At 38.3% G+C, this 26,555-nt stretch overlaps 3 protein-coding genes across 3 annotated transcripts in view; 2 read left to right on the top strand and 1 right to left on the bottom strand.

The window, feature by feature from the left end:
* The first annotated feature begins 940 nt into the window (after positions 1-940).
* enpep (glutamyl aminopeptidase) lies at positions 941-17,058 on the top strand. Its single transcript, XM_008400097.2, has 20 exons — positions 941-1,837; positions 2,696-2,837; positions 4,813-4,947; positions 5,051-5,171; positions 6,129-6,283; positions 9,260-9,373; positions 9,446-9,580; positions 9,998-10,063; positions 10,157-10,222; positions 10,711-10,871; positions 10,951-11,033; positions 11,698-11,834; positions 11,916-11,971; positions 12,056-12,206; positions 13,039-13,112; positions 13,188-13,292; positions 13,417-13,590; positions 14,462-14,602; positions 16,436-16,517; positions 16,680-17,058. Exons 1-20 carry the CDS (start codon positions 1,080-1,082, stop codon positions 16,824-16,826), a joined length of 3,003 nt encoding a protein of 1,000 aa, XP_008398319.1. The 5' UTR covers positions 941-1,079; the 3' UTR covers positions 16,827-17,058.
* Positions 17,059-17,142: 84 nt separating this feature from the next.
* Positions 17,143-23,998, bottom strand: lrit3b (leucine-rich repeat, immunoglobulin-like and transmembrane domains 3b). Its single transcript, XM_008400096.2, has 6 exons — positions 23,843-23,998; positions 20,833-21,207; positions 19,966-20,051; positions 18,668-18,961; positions 18,521-18,580; positions 17,143-17,670 (listed from the first exon to the last, which is right to left on the bottom strand). Exons 1-6 carry the CDS (start codon positions 23,938-23,940, stop codon positions 17,312-17,314), a joined length of 1,272 nt encoding a protein of 423 aa, XP_008398318.1. The 5' UTR covers positions 23,941-23,998; the 3' UTR covers positions 17,143-17,311.
* A 1,659-nt stretch (positions 23,999-25,657) lies between these two features.
* Positions 25,658-26,555, top strand: part of fam241a (family with sequence similarity 241 member A) — a 2,078-nt gene continuing 1,180 nt past the window's right edge. The window contains exon 1 of the mRNA XM_008400095.2: positions 25,658-25,858. Within this exon, the coding sequence (XP_008398317.1) occupies positions 25,760-25,858 (99 nt within the window). The 5' untranslated portion in view covers positions 25,658-25,759. The remainder of the gene's footprint in view (positions 25,859-26,555) is intronic.

Raw genomic sequence — 26,555 nt, 5'->3', positions numbered from 1 at the left:
AAAAACTAATCAGTCACGGCTGATTAGTGGGTGAACTCACTGCTGCACAGTGAACCCATTGATGTTTTACAGCAAACAGCCGCTCCTCTCTCTTGCAGGTACTGCGAATCCCCGCTAAATCTTTTAGGGGTACGCAGTACCCGACCGTACCCGCCTTTCACCCCTGCTGGTTGGTAATTAAGAGTGACTGTTCATTAGGGAAAATCTGTTTTCTTCATTTGAATTTTTCCATTATCATTGACTTAAACAAGCTCCTTTCTATGGCTGAAAAGTTACTTCTAAGTTAGTTTTATCTTATTTAAAGTATACTAAAATATTTGCCCTAGAATCTAAACCAAAACTACTTGGTAAAATTTTGTGTTTTTGCAACGTTTCCACTTTTCTGAGGATGTGCAACAGCATGTATAATTACAGAGGTTTAAATTTAATTCCCTCCAATTATGCAGGTTAAAACATCAGCTTTTACTTCTTTTATGTATTTCTGCACTGCAAAAACACCAAATATTACCAAGTATTTTTGGTCTAGTTTCTAGTGGAAACATCTTAGTACACTTGAAATAAGACAAACTAACTTCTAAGTAACTTTTCAGCAAGATATAGGAGCTTGTTTTCAGGTCTAATATTTCAGGAGAGAAATAATCTGCCAATGGAACTAATACTTTTTCATCAATATTCAATAATTATTTACTTAAATCAACCTCCTATAACTTGCTGAAAGGCTATGTAACAGTAAGTTTTGTCTTATTTCAAGCATACTAAGATGAAAACCAGACAGAAACAAGGTAAGATTTTGTTATTGCAGTGTAGCAACACGAGACGTTAAAGCCTAACTGCTGATTAACAGGCAGACAGTAGATGTTTAACAAAAAGAGGCGTGCTAACATCATGCAGGACCAAATAAAACTCTCAGTGACTGTGTGAGATTCTCCTTTTACTTCTCCTCCTCCTTCCTCTCTCCTCCCCTCAGCAGCACAAAGACAAGCTTTCACACAGCTAATCTAAACCCAGCAGCAGCTGGCTTTTCCAGGAAAAGCTCAAAGCTTTTTTACCTCCAGAAGTTTGCAGTTTGCAGAGTAAGCATGCCGGACAGCATGTCCATGGACTTGGAGAGAAAGGGCAAAAGGTACTGCATTCGAGGCAAACATGCAGCCATCATCTGTGCAACAGTGGTGGTTTGCTCCTTGGCTGTTGGTTTAGGGGTTGGACTCTCTAGACCCTCCTCCTCCACTCCAGAATCCACACCAGCCCCAACTAGAGCCCCGACTGTAGCCCCGACTGTAGCCCCGACTGTAGCCCCGACTGTAGCCCCAACTGGAGCCCCGACTGTAGCCCCAACTGGAGCCCCGACTGTAGCCCCGACTGTAGCCCCAACTGGAGCCCCAACAGACCCCCCTCCTTCTGACAGGGGGCCCTGTCTGGCTTCGTCAGACTCCAGCGGGGACTGGAAAAACTTCCGTCTGCCCGATTATGTGAAGCCGATCCACTACGACCTGCACCTGGAGCCAAATCTGGTGGATGACACCTACACTGGCACAGTGGACATCCAGGTGGAGGTGAGTAAACCCACCCGCCACCTGTGGCTGCACATCAGGGAGACGTTCGTCAACGCCAAGCCCAGGCTGAAGGTGCAGGACAGCAACGGGGTGCAGAGGGACGTGGAGGTCAATCGCTGCTTTGAATACAAACCTGAGGAGTATGTGGTGGTGGAGGCTGCGGAGGAGCTGCCCGCCACCGACCCAGGACAGGTTTACGTGCTCAGTCTGGACTTCCAGGGCTTGCTCACCGGATCGGTGGTGGGGTTCTACAGGGTCGTCTACACAGAGGAGGGGGTCACCAAGTAAGAAAAGACTCGTTAAATGAGACCATTGCTGAAATGATTAATCATGATTTATTGTAATTAATTGAATATTGAAATAATCAGATAATCAGATTAATCATTATTAATTGGGTTAATCATGACTAATCACAATTAATTATGCTTAATTGATTATTTAAATAATTGTCATTAGTAATCAATTAATTTTCAACTGGATTTTGCAGACTCAAAAAAGGCTATTTGACTATATAGATGAAAGCAGTAATTACAGCTGACATAAATAACTTTTCACCAATATATCAGAGCTTGTTTTAGTAAATAATTTCTTAAAACTGATTTTAAAAAGTATTAGTTCTATTTATTTCACTTATAACAAGGCAGTTTCTCCATATTATAGGAGAAATAAACTGCCAGTGGAATTAAAACAAATATTAATGACTTATTTACTTAAAGCAAGCTCATGTATCTTACTGAAAAGTTACCTGTGAGTTATTTTTATTACATTTCAAGCAAACTAAGATATTAGCACTAAAGAAAACTTTCTTACAGTGGTACTGTTTGGTCCTAGAAAGAGAAATTGTACTAGATTAGTTAAGTTCATTCAGTTTTATTGATATCTAAATGGGAAACTGGTTTGTAGCAATCATCATATTTGCAGAAAACATCCATAGAAGACATTCTGTTAGTACAACACAACTACAAATATCATGAGAAATAATTGCTCCTATTACTCTCAAATCCTAACATCATAAAACATAATGTCCCATGGGATTGCCCTGATGCATTAAAGTGCATTGTGCTTCCAAGATAACAAGTCTAGTTTCAGTATTAAGATGTTGATAGGAGTTTTTAACATCTACATCTCTATTTTTCTACCAGGAAGATTGCTGCAACTGATCATGAGCCAACAGATGCCCGGAAATCGTTTCCCTGCTTTGACGAACCAAACAAGAAAGCCACCTATTCAATCTCCATCACTCATGACAAGAACTACGGCGCTCTTTCCAACATGCCATCAGAGGTAGGACTGCAATCAGCCATGTTGGGTGTAAATCAAACTGTTAGGACGTTACTCAAAACCAGGGAGCACTCAAAAAATAACAAAATATTTCATTAGAAACTGGTGGACTTTAAGCCCACACTGTAAAAAAAACAACAAAAAAAACAACAAAAAAACATCTCTATGGCTACATTCACACTGCAGCCTGAAGTGATCCAATTTTATGTCAAATTGATTTTTTATTTTTATTTTTTTGTCGTTATCGTTCACATTTCCAAATATATGCGACTTGTATATGATCTCCAGTGTGAACCGTAAACGACCTGAAAGTGTCCCGCATGCGCAGTAGAGGGCGCAATTACGTCACACACAGAGAGAGTGCTCAGAGTTTTGTCAATCGCTATAAAGAAGAAGCTCAGTGTTTGTGGAAGTAAACATGGATGCTAACGGTGGAGCATAGCTTACGATTGTTGTCCCGATTAACAACTTAATCCTCATATAGACGGTCATGTTTGTTGTTTTTCTTCCCGCGTGCGCGTATCAGGACGCAGAACAGTGAGATTTGTTGAGGATGTGGTCTGGACGTTAGGTCGCATTTGAATCGGATGCGTATCGGATATGGGTCACATTCGAAAAAGAATCCGACCTTTTCTGTTCACACTGCCATGAAAAGATCGGATACAGGTCGCATTACGTCAAAAAAATCTGAATTGGGTCACTTCAGGCTGCAGTGTGAACGCACCCAAGTGACCTGGTCGTATTCAGAAAAAATCCGACGTTTGTTGTTCAGACTGCCACGAAAAGATTAAATACAGGTCACATTACGTAAAAAAAAAAAAAAATAATAATAATAATTCTTTAAAAAATTGGAATTTGGTCACTTCAGACTGTAGTATGAACGCAGCCTAATTTACGTAAAATACCGGTAGCTGCGGTTGCGTATGATAAAATTCTGTCGGTATTTTACTGTTGCATTTCCTCCCGGTTATGATAAATATGTCGACCATTTTGGGATAAACTTGAGTGATTAATCGGTCTCTTTCTGACCACAACTGTCCAACCGAAGCTGGGTTACCAATCAAAGATTAATGAATACATTGACTGAAAATAATTTCATAAAGGAAGACGTCACCCTCATCCATCAACATAAGTCTTAACAGCTTCTTTCCAAAAGCTTTAATGGAAAATGAGTGCTTCCCTCAAAACAGGAAACCAAGTAAAAGGTTCATTTCCATTGAATTCCCATTATGGGAAACTCATCAGTCTCCTCATGTTCTGATTAATCTATAATTCAATGAATCACAGACAGTAACTTGCAGTGAAAACAATTTTGAAACATTTTAAATGCTTAATTGTGCTTTTGTGTGTTTTATCTTCAAATAAAACCCATTTGTTACTTTTGAGTCTCTTAGCATCTTGGCGCTTAATTTTCTTCACTTTTCTGTATTCTTTGAGTGCCAAGAAAAGCTAGGAAAAAATGACTAATGCATTATTATTAATGATTTATGATCTGTCCAAATTAGCAGCAAGTTTTTCCAAATATTCAAAAGAAAAACTTCACAATTTTAAGTACTTCCAATACTTCTGTATTTTTGAAAGTTAAATTTGACAGCTACTTTTACTGGAATATTATTTGACCAGTAGGATCAATACTTTGACTTAGTACTTGGTTCACACTGGTAATAGTTGGTAGCTTTGTAATAAAATACTTGGAATATTGAAATTTTGGAAAGCAAAGTAAGTATGTTCCTAGTGTAACCATACATCAAGTCCCTTGTTAATTTATTATCTAGCTGTAAAAATGAACAATTGTTTTGTTTTTGAACCAAAATCCCAACTATTGAACATCTGAAGTTTCTTAATAGTTTAAACAAAACCAAGAAACACAATGTTTTCATTGAAAAAGTCGTAGAAAGCTAGATTTGCTTTGTTTTTTATGTATTCCCATCAATACAAGCCAACTGTTATAATTGATCATTTTGCTTTGCATTTCCAGGGTTCTCCTGAAGAACTGCCAGACAATAAGCTAAAAACCACCTTCCAGAAATCCATTCCAATGAGCACCTACTTGGTTTGTTTTGCTGTCCACCAGTTTGGTTTTGTGGAAAGAACTTCTGCCAGTAACATTCCTGTAAGTCTGTTACAATCGGTGAATTAATTGAAAACAAATATTCAAACAAATTATATATTTTTGGTTGAGTTTGCAGTGATTGTTCTGGTGTTTTCTGCTGCAGTTGAGGATCTATGCCCAGCCCAGCCAGTTAAAAACTGCAGAATACGCAGCGAACGTGACGAAGGTCATCTTTGATCACTTTGAGGAGTATTTCAACATGTCGTACTCCATCTCCAAACTGGGTACGCTTCAAAACCAGCTGGGAACAGTCCAGTTCAACACAATAAAACCAGTTCAATACTAGATTGAAATTCAAATCTGATAAGTTTCAAACTAATTATAATTGATTTGAAATGTAACATTAACTCATTCAATATGCAATTCGGTTTAATCTAATTTTATACAGTCCAGTTTTTTTTATTTGATTTTGTTTATTTTGTTATTTATTCAGTCAACAAATTATTTATTATCCATATTTCAAAACACTGCAACAATTCATTCAATTTGACTGAAAAGGCACAATGCTCATACTTATGCCTGTCCTACATATAAAATCAAATTACCCATTCATTATTAATTAAAATATATAAAAATCCAAAAACATACCACTTATAGATAGAGCACTACACAGAAACATAAAAAGAAAGTTAACTATTCAAAATCCAAAACAAATACAATTTCAAATAATTTACTCTTTTAACTATAGAATATTTTCTTTAGTGTTTTTCTTAAGTTCAATATTAAACTACACTCTCTTAAGTACATAATTTAATTCCAAAGACAGTAAAACCCCTATTTTTATCTAAATTTTTAGCTTTATGTTTTGTAAATTTACAAAACATAAAGACATTTTGTAAATCATATAAAATCAGTGCTATTTGGTTCACAAACAGCTCCTCAAATTAGTCAAATTTCCATCCCACTCAGTCTGGATAATACAGCTAATCGCGTGTTTGTTTTTAACGTAATTTATCTTGATTAGAAACTTTAAGGTATTAAATCTCCAAACTAACCTTCATTTCATAATTTAATGCTTCATCATTCACCAAATGTGGTTTACAAATCATTTACTTTTTGTCTCCGTACATCAGTTTTATTATGTAATATAATATCACTTCTACAATGCAGCACTGAGTGAAGTTATCATGCAGGATGCAGTAAAACTTATCATGTGGCTTCTCTGTGCTGTTCTGATCCAGATAAGATAGCCATCCCTGACTTCGGTACCGGGGCCATGGAGAACTGGGGCCTCATCACCTACAGGGAGACCAACCTGCTGTATGACGAGACAGAGTCGTCCTCCTCCAACAAGCAGCGAGTGGCGAGCGTCATCGCCCACGAACTGGTTCACCAGGTAGGGACAGACGAGAACATACTGGTGGAAAAAGAGACATGAATCCAGATGCAAATAAATAACAATTTGAGTTTTGAGCTAATTTTACTTCTAGTCAAGTAAAGTCAGGGTTATTTATATAGCAATTATCAAAATCATTTAGAAAATTAACATCAAATACATTGATCAAAGTTTCAGATACTACTAATCAAACGTGGGTTTTAAAGGCACCAATTTAAAGTTTGTTCCAGATTTGTGATGCCTAGAAGCTGGATGCTGCTTCTCTGTGAAGACCTGAGGGGTCTGGAAGGTTGATGCAACACCAGCAGATCTTTAATGCATTGTGGTGCTAAGACATTCAGTGATTTATAAACTAACAGAAGTATCTTAAAGTCTGTTCTCTGAGCTGCAGGGAGCCAGTGTATTGACTTTAGAACTGGTGTTATGTGCTCTATCTTCCTGGTTTTCGTCAGAACGCCAGCAGCAGCGTTCCGGTTCAGCTGCAGCTCTCTGAAATCATACTGTTGCAGTTATCAATGCAGCTAAAAGTAGTTTTTCTAGCTCTTGCTGCGAGATTAGTCCTTTAGTCCTGGAAATGCCCTTCAGGTGGTAGTAGGTTTATTTTATAGTTGTCTTTATGTGACTCTGAAGGTTCAGGTCAGATTTGTTTGGTTCAGTTTCTTCAGCCTCCCCCAGTTTCTCTAGATCTTCCTGTGACATCCTTGAAAAATTCTTCAGGTCATAGAAGTCTGACTTTGTAACTGTCTTTATGTGACTCTGAAGGTTCAGGTCAGAATCCATCACAACATCTAAATTTCTGGCCTGATCTTTAGTTTCTAGATGTAATAACTGAATCTGTGCATTGACTCTAGATTGCTCCTCTTTAGGTTCCAAAAAAATAACTTTAGTTTTGTTTCTGTTCAGCTGAAGAAAGTGTTGGCACATCCACACATTTATCTGTTTAAGCATCTGTTCAGTGATTAGATGGGTTCAGAGTCACATGGTGACATCATAATGTACAGCTGTGTATCATCTGCATAGTTAGCTAATCTTATTTTTTTTGTTATAACCTTACAAATGGGGGCATGTAGATATTGGATAAGAGGAGTCCCAGGATTGAACCTTGTGGTACCCCACATTTTGATTCCTGTCCACTCTAACAAGACGTTGCCTCTTTATACAAATAAATCCCTGTTTTTAGTTAAGATGTGAACTAATTGAGTCCAGAGAATCCAGTCACTGTAATAATATATCATGGTCAACTGTGTCACTGTGGCACTGAAGTCCAACAGAACCAACAAACAACAAATATAAAATGTTATCATCTGTTGTGATAGATGATATTTCAGCTTTTATAAAAGCTTTAGCTCCGTGTTGCTTTCAAGCCTCAGTTGATAAGGAGAAGTTACTCTACCACTGCTGCTCCTTTCATCTCCAAATGGAAATCTTCCACTGCAACCAAACCAGAGTCCAAATTTGTCCTGTAAATCATTAAAACTGGTTGTATTTTAAATTTTTATTACGATGCACAAAGTGAAGTAATTTATCCTCCAGATTACAAAGATAAGAGGTCTTTATACTTTTATGAACTGGACCAGATTGTTCCTGGTTGTTTATGAATCGTAGTAAAGCTGACTCACATGAACTGTGCAGTGAACCTTTAAACCTTCAAAGTGTAAAGATAAGTCATAAATAGACAAACTCGTGGCAAAGCACATTTTTAATGTAAAAAAAATACTTGTCTCAGCACAACACAGATTGTTTACAGAGAAAATGAAAGTTTTTTACAATTTGAAGGATCATTGTAGGAAAATAAATTAAACTTAAATGTAGTGCTAGCAGGAAAAAGCTCTTGAATCTTAGGGTCTTTTTTCATGGAGTTTCCTTGTGAATGTGTGGATTCTCTCTGGGTACTCCAGCTTCCTCCCTTGTTTCAAAACTGGGAATGAACTACAACTTATGTAATTGTTTTTTGTATACTGGAGCTATGTAAAAATCTCATTTTTATCTAAGATTTATTACAAAAACATGATTGTAAAATAAATACATTTATTAACTTTAGTAATAAAATCAGTAATGAAAACAATAAAAAACAGAAAATATGTAAAGTAAACATGCAAAATTAAAAACATTAAATTAAGTTAGAATTAAATAACATTGAAATAGTCTTTTTACATCAATCAGTCCTTACAGGATTTTGCAGTTGTTTTTGTGATTTTTTTTTTTTGCAATCAAAATCCCAGATTATATGCTAATTTAGAAATATTTGCAAGGAATTTTGACATAATCGTGCTTATGCATGATGGTAAATGTGACTTTTTGTTCCTGGCACATCAATCAGGGACGATAACTTGACATCAAGGCATGACAAAAGCAACAATACTGCCCCCTACAGGTGAAAGTTAACACCACTTAAACCCAATATTTAAAAAAAAAATTTTACGGAAAATTTGCATTAAATTCACAATTACGCATTAACTCGTGTTCTAGGAGGTCAGACACAGGTTGGAGCTATAAAAGTATGTAACCTTAATAAATTTATTTATTTTTTTTACATATTTGCTGAAAGTGTCGTGACAGTATGGTATGAGACAATCTGTGAAAAAATTGAGCTCCTCTGCCTTCTCCCAGTACTCCCAGTGCTGTTTGCTGTGCTCGCTGCTAATCTGCAGCTACCACAACATAGCATGTTTTGAAAGCTCAGGCTAGTCAGCATAGCCATGGATAACGGCAGATAAACTGTTTTCCTGCCAACAGTGAGTTGTTTCTCCACCATTAGCATATCTGTCAGTGAGTTTATGAGGATAATTGACAGCGCTAAGACCCTCCTTCTTGCTCTGATTGGTTGCTTTGGGCGACAGTTTTAACAAAAATGTAAAAAAAAAACATGCTACACTTTTATTTATTTTCTATTCCAATCCCCACCTGCTTGAGGATGTCATGAAATGTTTTTGCCATTCCACCTGTTTGGATCCTCATGTCGGTTTTCTCTCTCAGTGGTTTGGTAACATCGTCACCATGGATTGGTGGGACGACCTCTGGCTCAACGAAGGCTTCGCCAGTTTCTTTGAGTACATCGGCGTGGAAGAGGCCGAGCCGACCTGGGGCATGGTGAGCTCTTCAGTTCACCACAGAGGCGGTGAAACTCTGAGGGTGTCAGACTGACGAAGCCTCCTTTCACAGAGAGACATCATGATCATCAGCGACGTGCTTCCTGTCCTGGTGGACGACGCCCTCGTTTCCTCTCATCCAATCATCGTGGACGTGTCGAGCCCGGCGGAAATCACCTCTGTGTTTGATGCCATCTCCTACAACAAGGTGAAAAACTTCAGTGACTTTTTTAAACATTATGTTGCATGTACTTTTTCTTTTATTTGTTCGTCGGACATGTTGGCAACAATACAGAAGTCTTCGTGACATTCGAGTAAGGATTTTGACCGAAAATGCTGCAATATATCAATTAGCATTTCAGTTTCTGAGCACATAAATACAGAAAAATATCAGCTAACCTTGATTTAAACTTCCACTAAACTTTATCCTTTACCTGCCTGCTGTGCTCCTTAGTCTTTGTGAAAAGGTTTGTTGTCACAAAGACTAAGGTACTTACTCTTGTTGTCACAACAAACCTTGTCACAGGAGGGCAGGAGGGCTATTCTCCAAGGTTTGTCATTCAGCAAACCTTGGAGGTTTAATAGTCTAATAGTTTTCTAATTAGACTGTTGACCTTTTTTGCAGGGAGCTTCTGTTCTCCGCATGCTGGAGGATTGGATGGGGAGGGATGCATTCAGAGATGGCTGCAGGGTGAGTGGACAATCACAAAGAACATCCAAATAAAAATTTACAACTCAGATTTATCTTACAGTGGCGTCTGCTTCTTCTTTCTTCTGCTTGCAGAAATATTTAAAGGAGTTCTACTTCAAGAACGCCAAAACAGCCAACTTCTGGGCTTCTCTAGCTGAAGTATGTTGAAAAGTGTTTTTTATGACAGAATGAAGGCAGATTTATAAACTCTAGCTAGACAATATGATACAATTTCACATTTAGATTTAAGAAAATGTAAACGTTTTTCCATTTGGTATTGATAAAACTCAAAACCAAGTAAGGTTGAGGCAGCAGTGTCGTTAAAGTAAGAAACACCGCCACCTGCAGGTGGAAAACATTAAGCCAATGTTTTTGACCATTTCTGTGGAAAATTTGCAATAAACTTATAATTATGCATTAGTACGAAAAACTGGAAGGAATGGTTGATGTAAAATGGCTTCTGGAGCACAGAGGGCCACACAAAAAGATATACGGCGGGCTGAATTTGGCCCACAGGCCTTGAGTTTGACAGGGCCTAAATTGGTGCTGAAGAACTTTTACCTTTGTTCTTTTTAAGCTAATGTTTCACAAAAAGAAAAGTAAAAACATTTTGAAGCTTTCACAGAAATGTTGCTCTCTGTGTTTAGGTGAGCAACTTACCTGTTGCAGAGGTGATGGACACCTGGACCAAACAGATGGGCTATCCGGTTGTAGATGTCACCATCTCAGAGTCAAACGCCAAACTGACCCAGAAGCGTTTCCTCTTGGACCCGCTGGCCGACCCCAGCCAGCCCAACTCACCTTTCCAGTAGGATCCTCTGAGAGAAACAGATGAGCTGATTCCCCAACTATCATAGTTATTTATCATGATTCTGTCTGGGTTTCAGATACAAGTGGACCATTCCTGTCAAATGGTACTCCGTGAAAAGCAACAAGATAGAGGAGACGATGTTTAACAAGAGCACTGCCGGTAATTCTCCCTTTTAGCTTGAAAATGACAAACTTAAAGTGTTTTGAGGCAAAAAAACAAAAAACAATCCAATGTCATTTTTATTATTAAATTAATCCAAACAGATTCTCTAAACACGTGCATAAAAGGAAATTGTCAAGGACAATTTATTTAACCATCTTCAAATACAGAATGCCTTACAGCATGTACTTCAAATGGGACATATTGAGTAAAATTTATATTTTGTAGATTTTTGGGTTTCCATTTGGGTTTCTGAAGAAAACCACCCAGCCATTTTTTGGTAATAAGTTTGTCTTTCTGTGTCTGGAAGATTAGCCTTTTCAGAGCTTATTTGGATTTAAAGTGACAAGAATCCATTCAAGCTCAATGAACTTAAAAAACAATGCTTAGACAACTTGTCTCTTGTTGTTAAATCAACTTCATGAACTTTATTTTCTGAGTTAAAATCAATATAATTTTCTTGTTGACTTAAATTGCATTTTCAGTGCAAAAAGTGAACTTTCATTTTCAAGTTAAACCACCTTAAAATGTTTTACAGAATTCAGGTCTGGAGTAACTTAATTTAAGACAAAACGAGACTGAAAGAATATGTAAATGGGATAAATATCTGTTTTAGACGGCTTTATGCTCATAAATGAATCACAGTGATTGTTTTCTTTTTCAGAACTTGCCATCATTGACTATTCGCCCTCAGCAGACGGACTGCTGAAGATAAATAATGACCATATTGGGTTCTACAGAGTCAACCATGAAGACAGCATGTGGACTGTAATCAGTCAGCAGCTCCAGGACAACCACACGGTATTTCTGTCCACAGATCGGATCTTTATGTTTTCAGTTTTACTCGCCCTCTGAGCTCAACTGCTCTGATTTCTTGACCAGACCCTTGATGCAGCCGACCGAACGAGCTTCATTGATGACGTTTTTGCTCTGGCGAGGTAGGAAATGAAGACAGAAGAAAACCCTGTCAACATCACAGATCAAAATAAAGATAAATACTGGAATTTTTGTTTCTTTTTTAGGGCTGATGTTGTCGATTACGGTAATGCCTTCAATCTCACAAAGTACCTGAGTGAAGAGTCGGAGTACATCGTTTGGAGTCGTGTGGCTTCATCCATCGCCTACGTTCGGGACATGCTGTCCAACAACAAAGTTCTCTACGAAAAGTTTCAGGTGAGCAGAAAAGAAATTCACAACATCCAGATATCTATCTGGATTCAAACTAAATTTCTAACTTCCTGTTTTTACTATTTTGTGCTTTGATGATTTTAGAACTAAAACGATGAATGCAAATGTCGACACTTGGAAACAGTTCGGCTATTTTGCCAGATTCCTCTGGAAAAAGAGACTGTAGGTCTCAACAAAGCTTTTTTATTTTCTTGTTACATAAAAATTATTATGCACTATTTTTCTGTTACAAACCACAAATCTCTTATTGGGTCAAAGTTCATTCCATGTCAGTCGTAGCTTTCAGTAAACAGGCAGGAAAAAAAATTGTAAATGTATCCTCTCTTCAAATGAATAAATAAAAAACAATATTAAATAATTAATATCAAATACATAAAGAAGAAAATAAGCAAATAAATAAAAAGGAAAACTATGAATATTATTTTCATTAGTGTGATAAGGCAATTTTTTTCTAAGAATTGCTGTAAGTAGAAAATTTTTTGAATTATTTGGAAAAATTTGTAAATTCCAAGAAATTGTTGTAAAAATTAAGTAAACAATAAACCATAAACATGCCAAACAAATACAAACACAATATTGCAAAAATAAATCTAAATGCAATAATTATGATATTCTTTCATCATTAAAATATTGTAATATTTCTGTTGCCTAATTGTTTTTTTTATCCTGTCAGTGCTGTCAAACTTTTTGCCAAGCAGCCAAAATTATAAATACTGTGAAAAGGCAAATTATCTTTTTAAGTTTGGTTTTGTAATTCATTTATTTTATTTGCCTCCTCGTTGTATTTAAGATAAATTTACATTATTAATTTTTCCAGAAACTGTTTGGTGACCTGGTTAAACCAATTGCAACGCGACTCGGGTGGGCAGATGAGGGCACACAAACAGAGAGGTACAAAAGTGACACAAAGTGGTTGTTGTTTTTACTTAATGGTATTAATAACATACTGTCTGTTTCATGCTGCAGGTTGCTGAGGGAAACTGTCCTCAGCATCGCATGTCAGATGGGAGACGCAGATGCACTGAAAGAAGCATCAGATATTTTTAAACAGTGGATCGACAAAACTATCAGGTTAGCTTTATTAATCCAGTCCTACCTGCAGAACAACAGGACCATTAATTAATTAAAATCTTAAACTTCATTTCTGACACATCTGTTGTTTAAAAGTGGTATTTTCACTCCTGTGGACCTGCAGCAGCGTCCCGGTGAACCTGAGGCTGCTGGTGTACCGCTACGGCATGAAGATGTCGGGGAATGCGGATCACTGGAACCAGATGTTCCAGAGGTACAAAGACTCGACTCTGGCTCAGGAGAAGGACAAGCTTCTGTATGGACTGGCGTCGGTGGAGGACACAGACCTTCTGAACAAGTAAATAAAAACATATCCTTCACTTTCAAGATGGCGTAAAGGTTTGATCTCCTCAATAAGCAACAGGACAAACAGCAACTCGTAAAAAACAAGGCTTAATGTTGAAGAGGCTCAAAGATCCTCCTTACTTACTGTTGAGTAAGTAAGGCGGGGTTTGTGGTAACAAATCATCAGGCACTGCCTCTCACCTAGCAACCGCAGGGGCTGAGCTCTAGCATATTTGGTCAAGTGTGTGCGCAGTGGCTGCTGGAAAAGACGGGCGTTCTGTTGTCGACCACTTGTTGCATTCTTGCTGATTGTGTGGGAAGCTCTACTTCTGCTTTTCAAAGATGTGCGGTTGTATAATTGCACATCTGTTTGCAGCCATTTTCACATGTGAGTGTAAAAGTTGAGCTTGGGGGCGTGGCCAGCAGCAACTTAAATTTGAAGTGACAAGACGCCTTAAAACATCTCATTCTGAAAGGAGCTCAAAATAGACTGAACTGACCAGACTGAAATCTCATTATCTAAAAATGATTTTGTACGAAAAATGTCATGAAGATGTTTTGTATCGCCCATAGAGAGACGTATCCTAACCTCTTTAAGGGAGCTGGAGTTCTGCTCGGGTTGCTAGGCAACGGGCTGGGTTTTGTTGGGGTTGCTAGGTAACAGGCAGTGCCTGGTGATTTGTTACTTTCTGGAGGTTTTTGAAACAGCTCATTTTCCAGCCAAAAATGGAGCTGCTTTCTTTTTAAGCTCTTGGGTTGTTTTTAGAAGCAGTAGAGACCCAAATAGATGTATAAAAATATGTGAAATATGAAAATCTTTGGTCCAAAATGAAGTAAAAACCTTGTGAAGAATAATGAAGATGAAACTTTTCTCTGTCCAACAGGCTCCTGGAGGCCACCAAAGATGAAACCGTGGTGAGGAGTCAGGATCTGTTCACCGTGGTGCGGTATGTGTCGTACAACCCGCTGGGTCAGACTATGGCCTGGGACTGGACCACGTTGAACTGGGACTACCTGGTCAGCAGGTCAGTGGAACCGGGCAACAACAAGCTCAGATTCTTACCCATTTTCATGTAATTAACACTTTTCAGCCTCCAAAGAACCAAAGTCTCTAAACTTAGACTAGTTTACTTTGAGGCTTCCAGGAAAAATACAAATATTTTTAAAAACTGCAGTCACCTGACGTCCAGCTTTGGTTGTAGTGTAATAAGCTGTGATAACTTATCAGACTGTTAAAACTCTTTCATCAGGAGAGATAAAGTAGGGAGCTTCCTGTAAGCTGTGAAATATTTCCTTCAGGGAAGGATTAGGGATGTCAGCTAGAATTATAGTTGTTGTTTTTGTCAAAGTCCAGATCCAATTTAAAGGAGCCTCTGTTCATCTGCTGTCTGTTTTATAAATATTCACACCTGAAACGGCTGTTTACATAGAGTAAATTTAAAAAAAACACATTCATGTTTATTACTAACTGCCTGAAGTTAAATCAGAACAAATTTCTCCTGTATTTGCTAAATGCCAATTCTTTCTCTCAATATTGAGAGAAATTATCTGTCACATTAGTTTATTAATGTCTTCTCAGTTTCTTCAGTATTTGAACATATAAATATCTGACATTCTTTCTCTCGTTACCAGTAAATAGAAATTACTTTGGTTATTCTAACTGACCTAAAACAAGAGAAATTTGGTCAAATTTAACAACAGAAAAACAGACCTGCGTATAAAAACTTCTGGCTTCACCTGTTAAATCTGTTGCATCGATGCAGTTATAGCAGGAAGTGAAGACAATGCTAGGAAAGGCGTGCTACAGCTGCGCTTCTTACTAATGTCTTTATTTTTCCGAATGGTTTGGACAGAGATCCGTCGTAGAAACCAAGGGTAACTAAGGATATCTTAAAGGGCCCAACATAATATTGTCCAACAGAATACCTGCAGCAAAATATCATCTGTATTAATTGTTTCAAGTCACAGTCACATAAAATATATGTAAATATTTTTTAAAAACAACATTATTTTAACTTTTTATTGAAAATGTATGTCAGGTTTTCTAGTTTCTGGGGTTATTTTCCAAAAAATTTTGTTACAAATTTCACAAATTCAGTAACTCTTGCCACTAAAAAGCACAAGAAGTTACTTCTGATGAAGCTTCACACTGTAATGTCACTTAAAGGTGATTCCAATACTGTGTGAGGGATATTTAGGATATTTAAACAAAAATTATGCTGGAAACAAATCATAAGTTTGCAAATATTCAGCTTTTTATATAATATGTTTCATCTTGCTCACTTCAAAAATACAAAATCTTACCAAGTATTTTCGGTCTAGTTTCTACTGCAAATATCTTTGTACACTTGAAATAAGACAAAACTAACTTACATAAGATGTAGGAGCTTGTTACATGTCAATAAATCCTTAATATTGATAAAAATGTACTAGTTTGTTTAGCATTTAGTTCCGGGGTTAAAATAAATATTTCTTTTTCTAAATCTTGCAGAACATTTTTATTTTGATTATTAAAACTAATTTAAAAGGTATTTGAGCACAAAAACACCTTGATTAGTTTTTCTTTGCTGCACATTTTTTCTTAAAGAGCCACCACAAATTTATTTTTAAGGTAGTACTCGGTCTGTTGCTGTAGTATATTTATTCATTAATTTTAATATTTACTTTTTTATGCATTATATTTTGTGGCAAGACTTTTTTTCAGTTTTTCCAACTTCTTTTTTGTGTTTTTTATTTGTATTTTTGAACCTTAATGATTTAATGTTAAGCTCGTCAGGTCATTTATTTAATCAAAGTCGTGTTAGAAAATCGTAAACAATCTCCTGTTGGCGATGCTGATGATTCCTCCGTCCCGACAGATACACCATCAACGACAGGAACCTCGGCCGGCTGCCCAATCGGATCACAACCTCCTACAACACCAAGCTGCAGCTGTGGCAGGTCAAAGTTCATCCTGTTTTTCTGCTTCTAATCACATTTTAATACATTTATGATGTTGGAGAAATCACTTTAAGCCTAAACTGGTTCTGAATTCATCCCTCCTGACGTTTTGTTTCTTTTTGCTCTCCTTTGTTTGTTGTATTTTTCTCTCTGGACCTTCAGATGGAGAATTTCTTCAAACTGACTCCGGATGCTGGAGCCGGACAAATGCCCAGGGAGCAGGCGCTGGAGACGGTGAGGAACAACATCGAGTGGATCCAGAAGAATGAGCCCGAGATCCAAGCGTGGCTGGAGAGCAATGTGCCCTAGAACCAGAACCAGAACCCAGTCCACTGAAGCTTAGCCGGTCCGTCTGATGAAAATTTACCTCCAGTGGAACAAAAACAACAGTTTTTGATTCTGCACTCAGGAAATTGTGAGAATATTCCTTCCATGGCCTTATTTATAATCATGATTTTAAACCATCCTGTTAGAATGTGAATTTGTAATCAGAATCACTTCAGGAACATGGAGCTTAATAAAAAAATGTATTTATAAAGACTGGAACTTTCTTACTTTACTCTCTGATCTCTGTTTTAATCTCTAAGACAAGTGAAACATGACACATTTCAGTTTCTGTATCACACATTTGATTTTATTTTTTATAAATAAGTGGCATCCACAGCTGTGCAGAACTTTGTAAAGAGCTCTGAAAGCTGAAACTACTGTTTTGTTTAAGGAAAACGTTTTATTTTATCTCGATGTTGACTGGAACTTCTTGAATTCATAGTATGTTTGCATTCAGGTGTTTCTTCTCAGAGGACATTTGTAGAGTTGTTAGAGGGTCTTTGCTTATAAGGTTTTAAACTGTCGTTCTGTAGAGATGACGGAGCATTTGTAGTTTTCTGACTCTCCTTTCCTTTGACGCTGCTGGTGGAAGGAGTTCGAAGCGGCTTTCTTCCTTTTGTTGAGGATTTGGACAACATTTTTTGTGTTTTTTTCTTTGGGACACGAGACAGTCTTGTGATGCCCATAACCTTGAGTTTGATTGGAGCTTCAGATATTCCAGCCATGTTTCGTGCCTGGCAGCGATATTCCCCAGCATCCTTGTATGACAGGCCATTGAGGCTGATTATGGACCAGCGCACACCGACACGAGGAGATTCCTGCATAACTGAAACACACGGCGGAGAGTTTGAGATGCACACTGCAAAAGCACAAGATGTTACAAAGTGTCTTTGGTTTAGTTTCTAAAGCAAGTATCTTAATACACTTGACAAAACTAGCTTACAAGTAACTTTTCAGCAAGAGATAAGAACTTGGTTTAAGTCAATACTTTATTAATGTTGATTAAAAATAGTAATAGGAATGCACTGCTTCACTTTTTCACTTTTGATACTGATACAGATATCTGAAGTTTAGTATCGGCCGATACAGATACGACACAGAAAAGCAGTTCTATAATGACTGAAAATGTTTCTTTTTTTAAACATAAATGTACTCAATTTAAAAATCTGATCCACACTTAAATACACCAATAGTGTCACAAGTTTGGCCAAACATATAAAAACACAACTTGAATTTGTTCAGCTGGTGCAATTAGGAGCCAATGTGAAATATATAAGAAAGAAACTGACAAAAAACAATGTCTGGGAAATATTGGGAGCAAATCATATATTAATATCAAATTGGTGCATTTCTAGTTATAAGCTCTGTAATCTGCCCATGGAGCAAGACATTTTTCCCATATAATGAATTATAATCAGAGCTTAGTTTAGTTTTTCTACTTTCAGATTATTTTACTGATAACAGGGAAAAAATATCTCGATATAAGTGAAATAATTTGTTGTGTTTTTTTTGTTCATAGTTTTGTCTTATTTCAAGTGTACAAAGATATTCACACCAGAAATTAGGTTTTGTGTTTTTGTACTGATATTGGTAAAAAGTTGAGTGTAAGCTAAAGACTGGTGCAATGCAGATTCAAGAGGAAAAAATATTTACGCTTCAATCAAGAGACGACTTACAGCTCTCTAAAATCTTGGGAAGTTGTTCAGTGTTCTGCAGGAGGTCCTGTTTACAACAACCTGTTTGGGAAAATCAGATCTTTATATTCAGTCACTCAGATGTTTGTGGCATCGATTCAGTGTCAAATGTAGCCCTGCTTTGCTTACCAGGGTAAGCCGAGGTTTTAATCCAGGTCAGCGTTGGTGTCGGGTAACCGCTAGCATCACATCTGAGGATGACGTTGCTGCCCAGTGGAGAGCTGACCCTGGTGGCTGCCGGCTGGACGGAGGGCCGCATACAGCGAGAGAGCTCGGCTTGTGTCAGCATCAACCCGGACTGACCCACAGACCTGCTGCACATCAGCAGCTGATCCATCAGAACCACCGGGCTTCCCAGGGACATGGACAATGATGTCAGCATGGAAATCTGGCAGTCACACAGCCAGGGGTTGTCGTGCAGACCTGAGTGAGAAGCAAAGTTTGACCCAGATTTCTCAAAGGAGTGCACAAAAAGATGAATGTGACATCTGTTGCCGTGTCACGCAATCCACTTGATTCTCATCTCCCTTCACTGCTCCCGCTGGGATTTCTCCTATCGACTTGAATTCTCTTCAGTAGGTGAACTAAACTATTCAGTCCATCTTGGCCACTCTTCCAAATATAGCAGCCAGTTTGTTCGGCTCACCACATCTCTCTTTGAATTAGCTGCATTTTCACGGATCTTGAAATTGTACAAATTGGAATTATGAAACAAAATTTGGTTAATGAAGACATGCCAGTCTTGAAAAACTCACATTTTTCAGATAAAAATTTTGTGCTAGGATGAAGTGGTTTTTCCGGCTGTTTTGAAATTACAGTATTTCTTACGACTGCAATAGCAACACTTCTTTCACATCACATGAGTCGTGTGATCAACAACTGTTACTATCGGCGGAAAAGACGAAGAAAATAACAGGAAGTGGCAGGAGGATGATGGAGCAGCATGTTTTTTTCTTTACAAACTTATTCACGTGTGATTTTAATTGCGTTCCTTATTTAATGGAAATACTGCGATTGAGAAATAATGATTTTTTGACATTAGTGGAATAGCAATAAAGTTTTCACACATTTGTAACAGAAATGCAGCCAGCAGGCAATTGTTGTTTACGGTGAAGTTCATTTCTGGTAAACTTCTTAGCATCAAACTGGCATATTACATATGTTTCAAGCTCTAGCAATTGGGTAAAAGCTTAAACTTCAGCAGAGTCCACGCCTCCAACAAGGAATCGTTTCTTATTCGCCGAGTGTCCAGTCCCTCTGTAGTGAAGCAAAACGTAGAACAAGGCTACTGGACACCTGATGTGGTGCATCTTTGTCTGGTGTGATGAGTTATGAACAGATTCTTCAGGACTGCAGTTATGAACAGATTCTTCAGGACTGCAGTTATGAACAGATTTTTCAGGACTGCAGTGTCTTTCTATACTTGCCTAAGATCTTTCTTTGAACTGGTGCTTCCTGTAGTTCTGGAAGAGGAAACCAGAGGTCCAAGAGCTCAGCAGGCAATATAGTCAACCTGAGGAAAGGAGAGCATCAATGAACAGGTGAGACATACCTCAAAAAGATGATCGGTTATGAACAGGTTAGAATACATCCATGTATATATAAAACATGTTCAACATGTTCATCACAGTTTTTTTCCCCCACAAATTCATTATTACACGAGACTTTAGTCTTTCTGTCATTCCTTTCAGAATGAGCTGTTTTAGGGCCTCTGTCACTTTAAATCCAAATAAGCTGTAGTTATGCTGGGGTTGCTAGGTAACGGGCTGGACTTTGCTGGGGTTGCTAGGAAACGGAGTACTGCCTGCTGATTTGCTACATTCAGATTTTTGAAACGACTCATTTTCTAGACAACAAACAACAAAATTTATTACTAAAAACAGATGGATGTTTTCTTTAAGCACTTTCTGTTTCTAGAAGCCGTAGAGACCCAAATGGAAGTACAAAAACCCGTAAAAAAAGAGTGAGTAAATTTTTATTTCTACAGCACCTTTCACAGACATATAGATCACAAAGACAAAACAAGTAAAAGAAAGACAACATATAAAGCCAGGTGACCAAATGTTTTAAAACAACTTGGGTTGCTAGGTGACAGGCTGGGCTCCACTGGGGTTGCTAGGTAACGGATTGAACTTTCCTAGGACTACTGAGGGCATTGCCTGCTCGTGTAAGTTTTTGAAAAGGGTACTTTTCCAGACACCAAAAAACATAAACTTTTTTTAAGCTCTTTTGCTCTTGTTAGAAGCTCAAATTGAAGGATAAAAACGGACAATAGCCTCGCATGCTGCACCCACCTGTTGCTGGACAGATCCAGGTAGGTGATGTTGGGGAGGAAGAGGGCAGCATGAGCTGGAAGGCTGGACAGGCGGTTGTTGTGGAGCCCCAGCGTCTGCAGGCGGGGCATGTCTCGGAGCCCCTCCCAGGGGAAGGCGGTCAGCAGGTTCCCGTCCAGGCGCAGCTCCCGCAGCGCCTTCAGGTTGACGAAGCTGCTCGGGTGGACCGATGTTATGGAGTTGTAGGTCAGCCATAAGAAGCGCAGCTCCGACAGGTTGTAGAAAGCTGCTCGGGGAACCCTGGAGATCGAGGTCTTCTCCAGGCGAAGTTTGACCGAGTCGGCTGGAAGGTTCACGGGAAGTGCTGACATCCCGGAGTCGCTGCACTGGACCGACCTGCCAAACACACTCATTAAGTTAAGGTTTAGCTTTATTATTATATAGCTTTTAGAGAAACGAACAATAAAGCTATAAAGTCATCACTCATTAGGGGAATGCACAGTGCAACAATAATGTTTGGAGTTACTGTACAGTGCAAAAACACATAATTTTACTAAATATTTTGTCCTAGTTTCTACTGCAAATATCTTAACACATTTGAAATCAGAGAAAACTAACTCATAAGTAACTTTCAGCAGGACATAGTTTTCATTTAAGTCAATAATTCCTTAATATTGATGAAAAAGTACTAGTTCGATTGGCAGATAAATTAACTTATAACACTGGAAAAATGTTTTGTTATAAGTGAAATCATCTGCCAATGGAACTAGTGCTATTCAACAATATTAAGGAATTATTGACTTAAATCAAGCCTCTATATGAGGGGTCCCCAAACTACGGGCCGCGGGCCGAATCCGGCCTGCCTCCACATTTGGTCCGGCCCCCTGAACAATACCAGGGTGCTGGACCCTGGTTTTTACATGTTTATCCATTCAGATTTTTTTTTTTTCATATATTGTATTTTCCGGTTTATATGTAGATTTTTCTTCAACCACCAGGGGGCTCTTTAGCAGGAAGTGTGTCCTGTAAACTGTGGGTGTTTTGTTTTGCATAGTGCATTGCTGCCATCTGTTGGACTTTTAGGGAACTGCTTTACTTTTATGTTATTTAATCAGTACGGTTGTTTGCTAGCGGTAGAGCAGATGAACACACGTGTCTGTTATGATCGCCGCTTTCCAGGTCGAGTTTTTCCGAAGCAATGCCTGTAAGTAGCAGCTTATGCTTCAAAACGAGCCTTTATGTTAACATATGATTAAAAAAAAAGTTACTTATTTATTGAATTAGTTTTGGAAATGCTAACTAGCAGGCTGCTAAGATTTCTTAGGTTGTTATGTAGCATTGCAGCTCATAGCATTCTGAGGTAGCTGTTGTATCAGTTGTACTGTGTATCTGAATGTAAAACACTTCTGTAAGCTGCTCTGAGTTCATCCTGAGTTATTTGTGTTTTGACAGTTTCACTCCATTCTGCGTGGAAATAAAGGAAGAACTAATTAATCCTGACTCGTGTGAAAGGAGTTTTTCTGATGGTTAGTTTTGGTACAAGACACCATAGCGAGACCATTACAAAGTGAATCATTGGAAGTCAAAATTAGAAATAAAAGAAGAAAGCGCCCATTAAAACGGAATTAGGTTTTAATAGGGAATTGAAATTTGAGAATGTTGTTGATCAGTTAAATAGCATCGAGGGGAAATGCTATTTAACAGTTTTTTAAATGATACTGGGATCATTATGAGAATTTGAGGAATAGATATTAGGATCCAGTAGATGTCAGTAGTGCAACAATAATGGATGCAAGCTGCTGTTGAAATCTAAAGAAGAAGAAAGTGCCCATTTTCATTTAGCACATGCTAGTAGCAACACAAAGGATCAGCACTTTTACTGTTACAGTTACCGTTCRGAAACTACCGTAATCAGTTCAGTTAAATCTAAACTTGGCAACTTTTATTTTTCAACGTAATAAATGAGATATTCAATTGACCTGTTATGACTAAAATGTTGGGTGTCCGCCCCCTCTGCTGCTGCTGCATCGCTGTGGAAAACCTGGAGCGGCAGAGATATCTGCGGCTTATATGCGTATGTTTACTGGTTAAAAAAAAAAAAAAAAAGACTTTGGGGTTGTGGTTTATAGTCCGGTGCGGCTCATAGTTGGGAAAATACGGACTATGATCCTTCCTGGATTTTTTTCTGTGAAGAACCCAGAGAGGATTGTTTGGTTATTATTTATTTCATTAATAGTGTTATTATTTATTTCCTGACTTTTGTTCTGTGCAGAACCCAGAGAGGGTTATTTGATTGTGCTTTCTGGAAAACAGTACATTTTTACATTTAGGCACTCCTACAATCGTCACACTTTTTCTGTTACAAACTGACTCTGGCCCCCGACCAGAGAAGGCAAAAGTTATGTGGCCCTCACAGGAAAAAGTTTGGGGACCCCTGCTCTATATCTTGCAAAAGGTCAGTTTCAACTTCCAGACTTCCACCAGAATAAGCACACACTGCAAAAACACAAAATATTACCACATTGTATTATATTATTATCCCTCAGTATTGATGAAAAAGTACTTGGTCCACAGGATTATTATTTCACTTTCAACAAGACATTTTCCTCTAATAAGTGAATTTTTATGCCAGTGGAACTAGTACTTTTTTATTATTAAGGAATTATTTTATGAAATTAAGCTCCAATGTCTTGCTGAAAAGTTACTTGTAATTTAGTTTTGTCTTATTTCAAGTTTGCTAAGATATTTGCACTATAAATGAGGCAGAAATACTTGGTAAGATTTTGTTTTTTGCAGTGCATGCAGCTCTGAAATCTGTTAGAAGGAAACAAACGTTAACACTTGAAACTTATAAGCTAATCACAGAAACACAGATGGAAAAGATAACAAAAATCTGAAACTTTACATTTTTCTGAAAGCTTCTGCTCACAGCAAATGTCTCAGTATTTATTGAATATACGGTAATATCACACGGAGAAAGCAGAACCAGTCAGCTGCACACAGAACCATAGAGATTATTAAAAAACCCAACCTGGGCTCGGTCAGTCCGCTGCTGCAGACACAGAGAGCTGGGCAGGAGCGGGTCATCACAGCCGACTGCAGGATGTGAAGAAGAACCAGCAGGAACATCTCGCATCAAACAGATCCTCTGCTCTGCTCTGCTTCCCCAGGCTTCCCCAGTCCTCATCTTTGCCCATGCTGCAGAATGAAAGGGAATCCCAGATTAGCTGGGATTATAGTTCTTACGGTCGGGATTGTAATCCCTCACCTCAGCGCCAAGTGGCAGATCACACCATGAGGGCCTGCAGGGGCCCCATGCAGAATTAAACCCTTCATCCTCCCTGGATTAATTCAGCAGGAGTGATCACAATAAAAACAATCCTGATGTTGTTTTCTTCTTGTTTTTATCGTTTATGTATGAAGCTTCATATATATATATATATACAAAAAAAAATTTTCTTCCCATTGTTTTGGGTTCCTCTGCTATTTTCACCTCCTCATGTCTGCATCTACTTCTCTGTTTTCTATTGTTTATATCTGAACTTTGTTATTTGTGCAACTCTTCCTCTGCACCTCTTCATCCTATTTGCATCTTGTCCTTTCTGCAACTCTGCAATATTTTTCTGTTTGCACTTTTAGCTTCCCCCTCACATCATTTCTACCCTCTACGTATCTGTACCTACTGCTTTCTCTACTTTCTTTTGTCTGCATTTAGTCCTTTAGCTTGATAGACCTTTGCATGTGAACACAGAGAGCTCAGTAATACAGGTAGAAGGAACTGCTGTGACCCATTAATCCTCAGAGAAGATGCCAGTCCCCTTTGTTTGGATCAGATGCTGCAGCACTGATTGCTTCTAAACTGAACTAAATGTAGGCTTGAAAACATGCAATGCTTTGCTGCAGAAACTGTGTTTCAGTTTCTGTGGAACATGCAAAGCAGCATTTGAATCATATTTCCCGGTATCTGATGGTTTATGACAAGTATGTATATTGTGCACTAAGATCAGGCAAGTGTTGTGAAGATATTTTCACACATAGAGGTCTGCAACCTGCGCCTGGAGTCACATTTAACATTTTACACCTCCAATTTGAGCTAAAGAATTGAGAAGCACTTTAAAATGTAAAGGTGATAAAAAATAAATGCTAGTTTATCCTACATGTTTGCATGAAAGCAAAGAATGATGCTAATTTCATAATATTAGATTTGTGTCTTTTGGTTGCAGAATACTGCCTTTTTATAAAAAGTTTGTAGTAAAAATTTAACTTTTCTATAAAATACATTTTTATTCAATTTACATACAGGTCACAGATATTATTTTATTCATTTTATTCAGATTAAAATGAACATGTCACATGTTGACATAAGCAAAAGTTTTGAATGAAAAAAACATTGTCTGTCTCTTCTCTCCACTCAGCATCAATCAACCATCTATATAAACACAAAACAGGCAATGTGGATATCTAAAAATAAAATCCACGGATAAAAAGTATTGTAAAACTTAAAAACAACTATAGATTTCCTACAGTACAGGCTGTACAAAAAAGCTAATTTGCTTCATGTAGTTTTTGCAGCTCTCAACAAATTCTGTTTAATTGAACTAACGGCAAAAATGTCTGTCAAGTTTGTTAATCATGTTCATATTCAGTGAATCCAAAATTAAGTGATTGACTATGTAAAGTTAAAACATTAGAAAGCCCTCAAAAACATAAAAAAAATGCAGTAAATATGTATTAAGTTGCCCTTCAAGTTGATGCCTGATATTTGCTGAAGAAACGCTGATGTGTCATTGAAATATCAGCAGAAGCAGTGACTCTCCCTCGCCGACAGGGGGCGCGCCGCACCTCTCTGTCTGTAATCGGACACCTCTCCTTCTCCCTCTCTGGGCAGACTCCAACTGCTGCTTTCCCTGGTTAGTTCCCTTCGGGTTCTGGAAGTTGTTACCCGGACATGTCGGCCTCACCGGACCATGGAGACGGGCTCTCTGTGGAGGACCAGAGGAGGCGGAACGCGGCGCAGACCTTCCGCGGGGATCTGTACTCAGTCCGGGTAAATCTGTCACAGTACAAAACCTGCTGTTTTAAACTGGTTCTGGGTTCGGAGGGAACTCTTCGGAACACTTAAATAGTGTTGTTGGGTCGGCTCAGAAAAGAACATTAAAACAGCTGAAAGAATTTTAGGTTGAAGTTTGTTCCGTTAAAAACGGCGATCAGAATTGGTCCGAACTCCGTTGAAAAATCTGATGATTGAACCGTTTTAGTGTCAACTCAGCGGTTCGGTTTAGTTAGAGTAAAACTGATGAACATATGTAACCAGCGGGGTTCTGAGCTCAGTTCGGTTTGTGTATTGTTCACTTTGGTTCAGTAGTTTTATTGTAAATATCAGGGGATGTCCACAGAAGTGACCAGTGTGGTGCAAGTTGGGACAGGTGGTGTTATCGGAATCATGGAGGGTGGGGTCCGAAGAGCAGGTAGATTTGTGTGACTGGGAGGAAGGCTGGGAAAACGGGAAGCTGTGTCCCAGCAGGAAGAGCTGTCAACACTTCTGATGGATACGATCCATTTAGTGTCCAATTAAACCCAGTTAATGATTCAGCATTCACCACAGCAGCACTTCCTGGTCTGAAACCACGCATCTGATCAGAACCTCAAATCAGTTCCGGTCACTCTGGGGTCTGAACTGCAGAGCCAGACCAAGGCATATGAGAGTTAAGGGGCTGCTTAGGGCCTCTACCACCAGGACCCCC

This window comes from Poecilia reticulata, linkage group LG22 (genome assembly GCF_000633615.1).
Source record: "Poecilia reticulata strain Guanapo linkage group LG22, Guppy_female_1.0+MT, whole genome shotgun sequence".
In the NCBI taxonomy this organism is placed as follows: Eukaryota; Metazoa; Chordata; class Actinopteri; order Cyprinodontiformes; family Poeciliidae; genus Poecilia; species Poecilia reticulata.
This window is presented reverse-complemented; position numbering and strand designations above follow the sequence as displayed.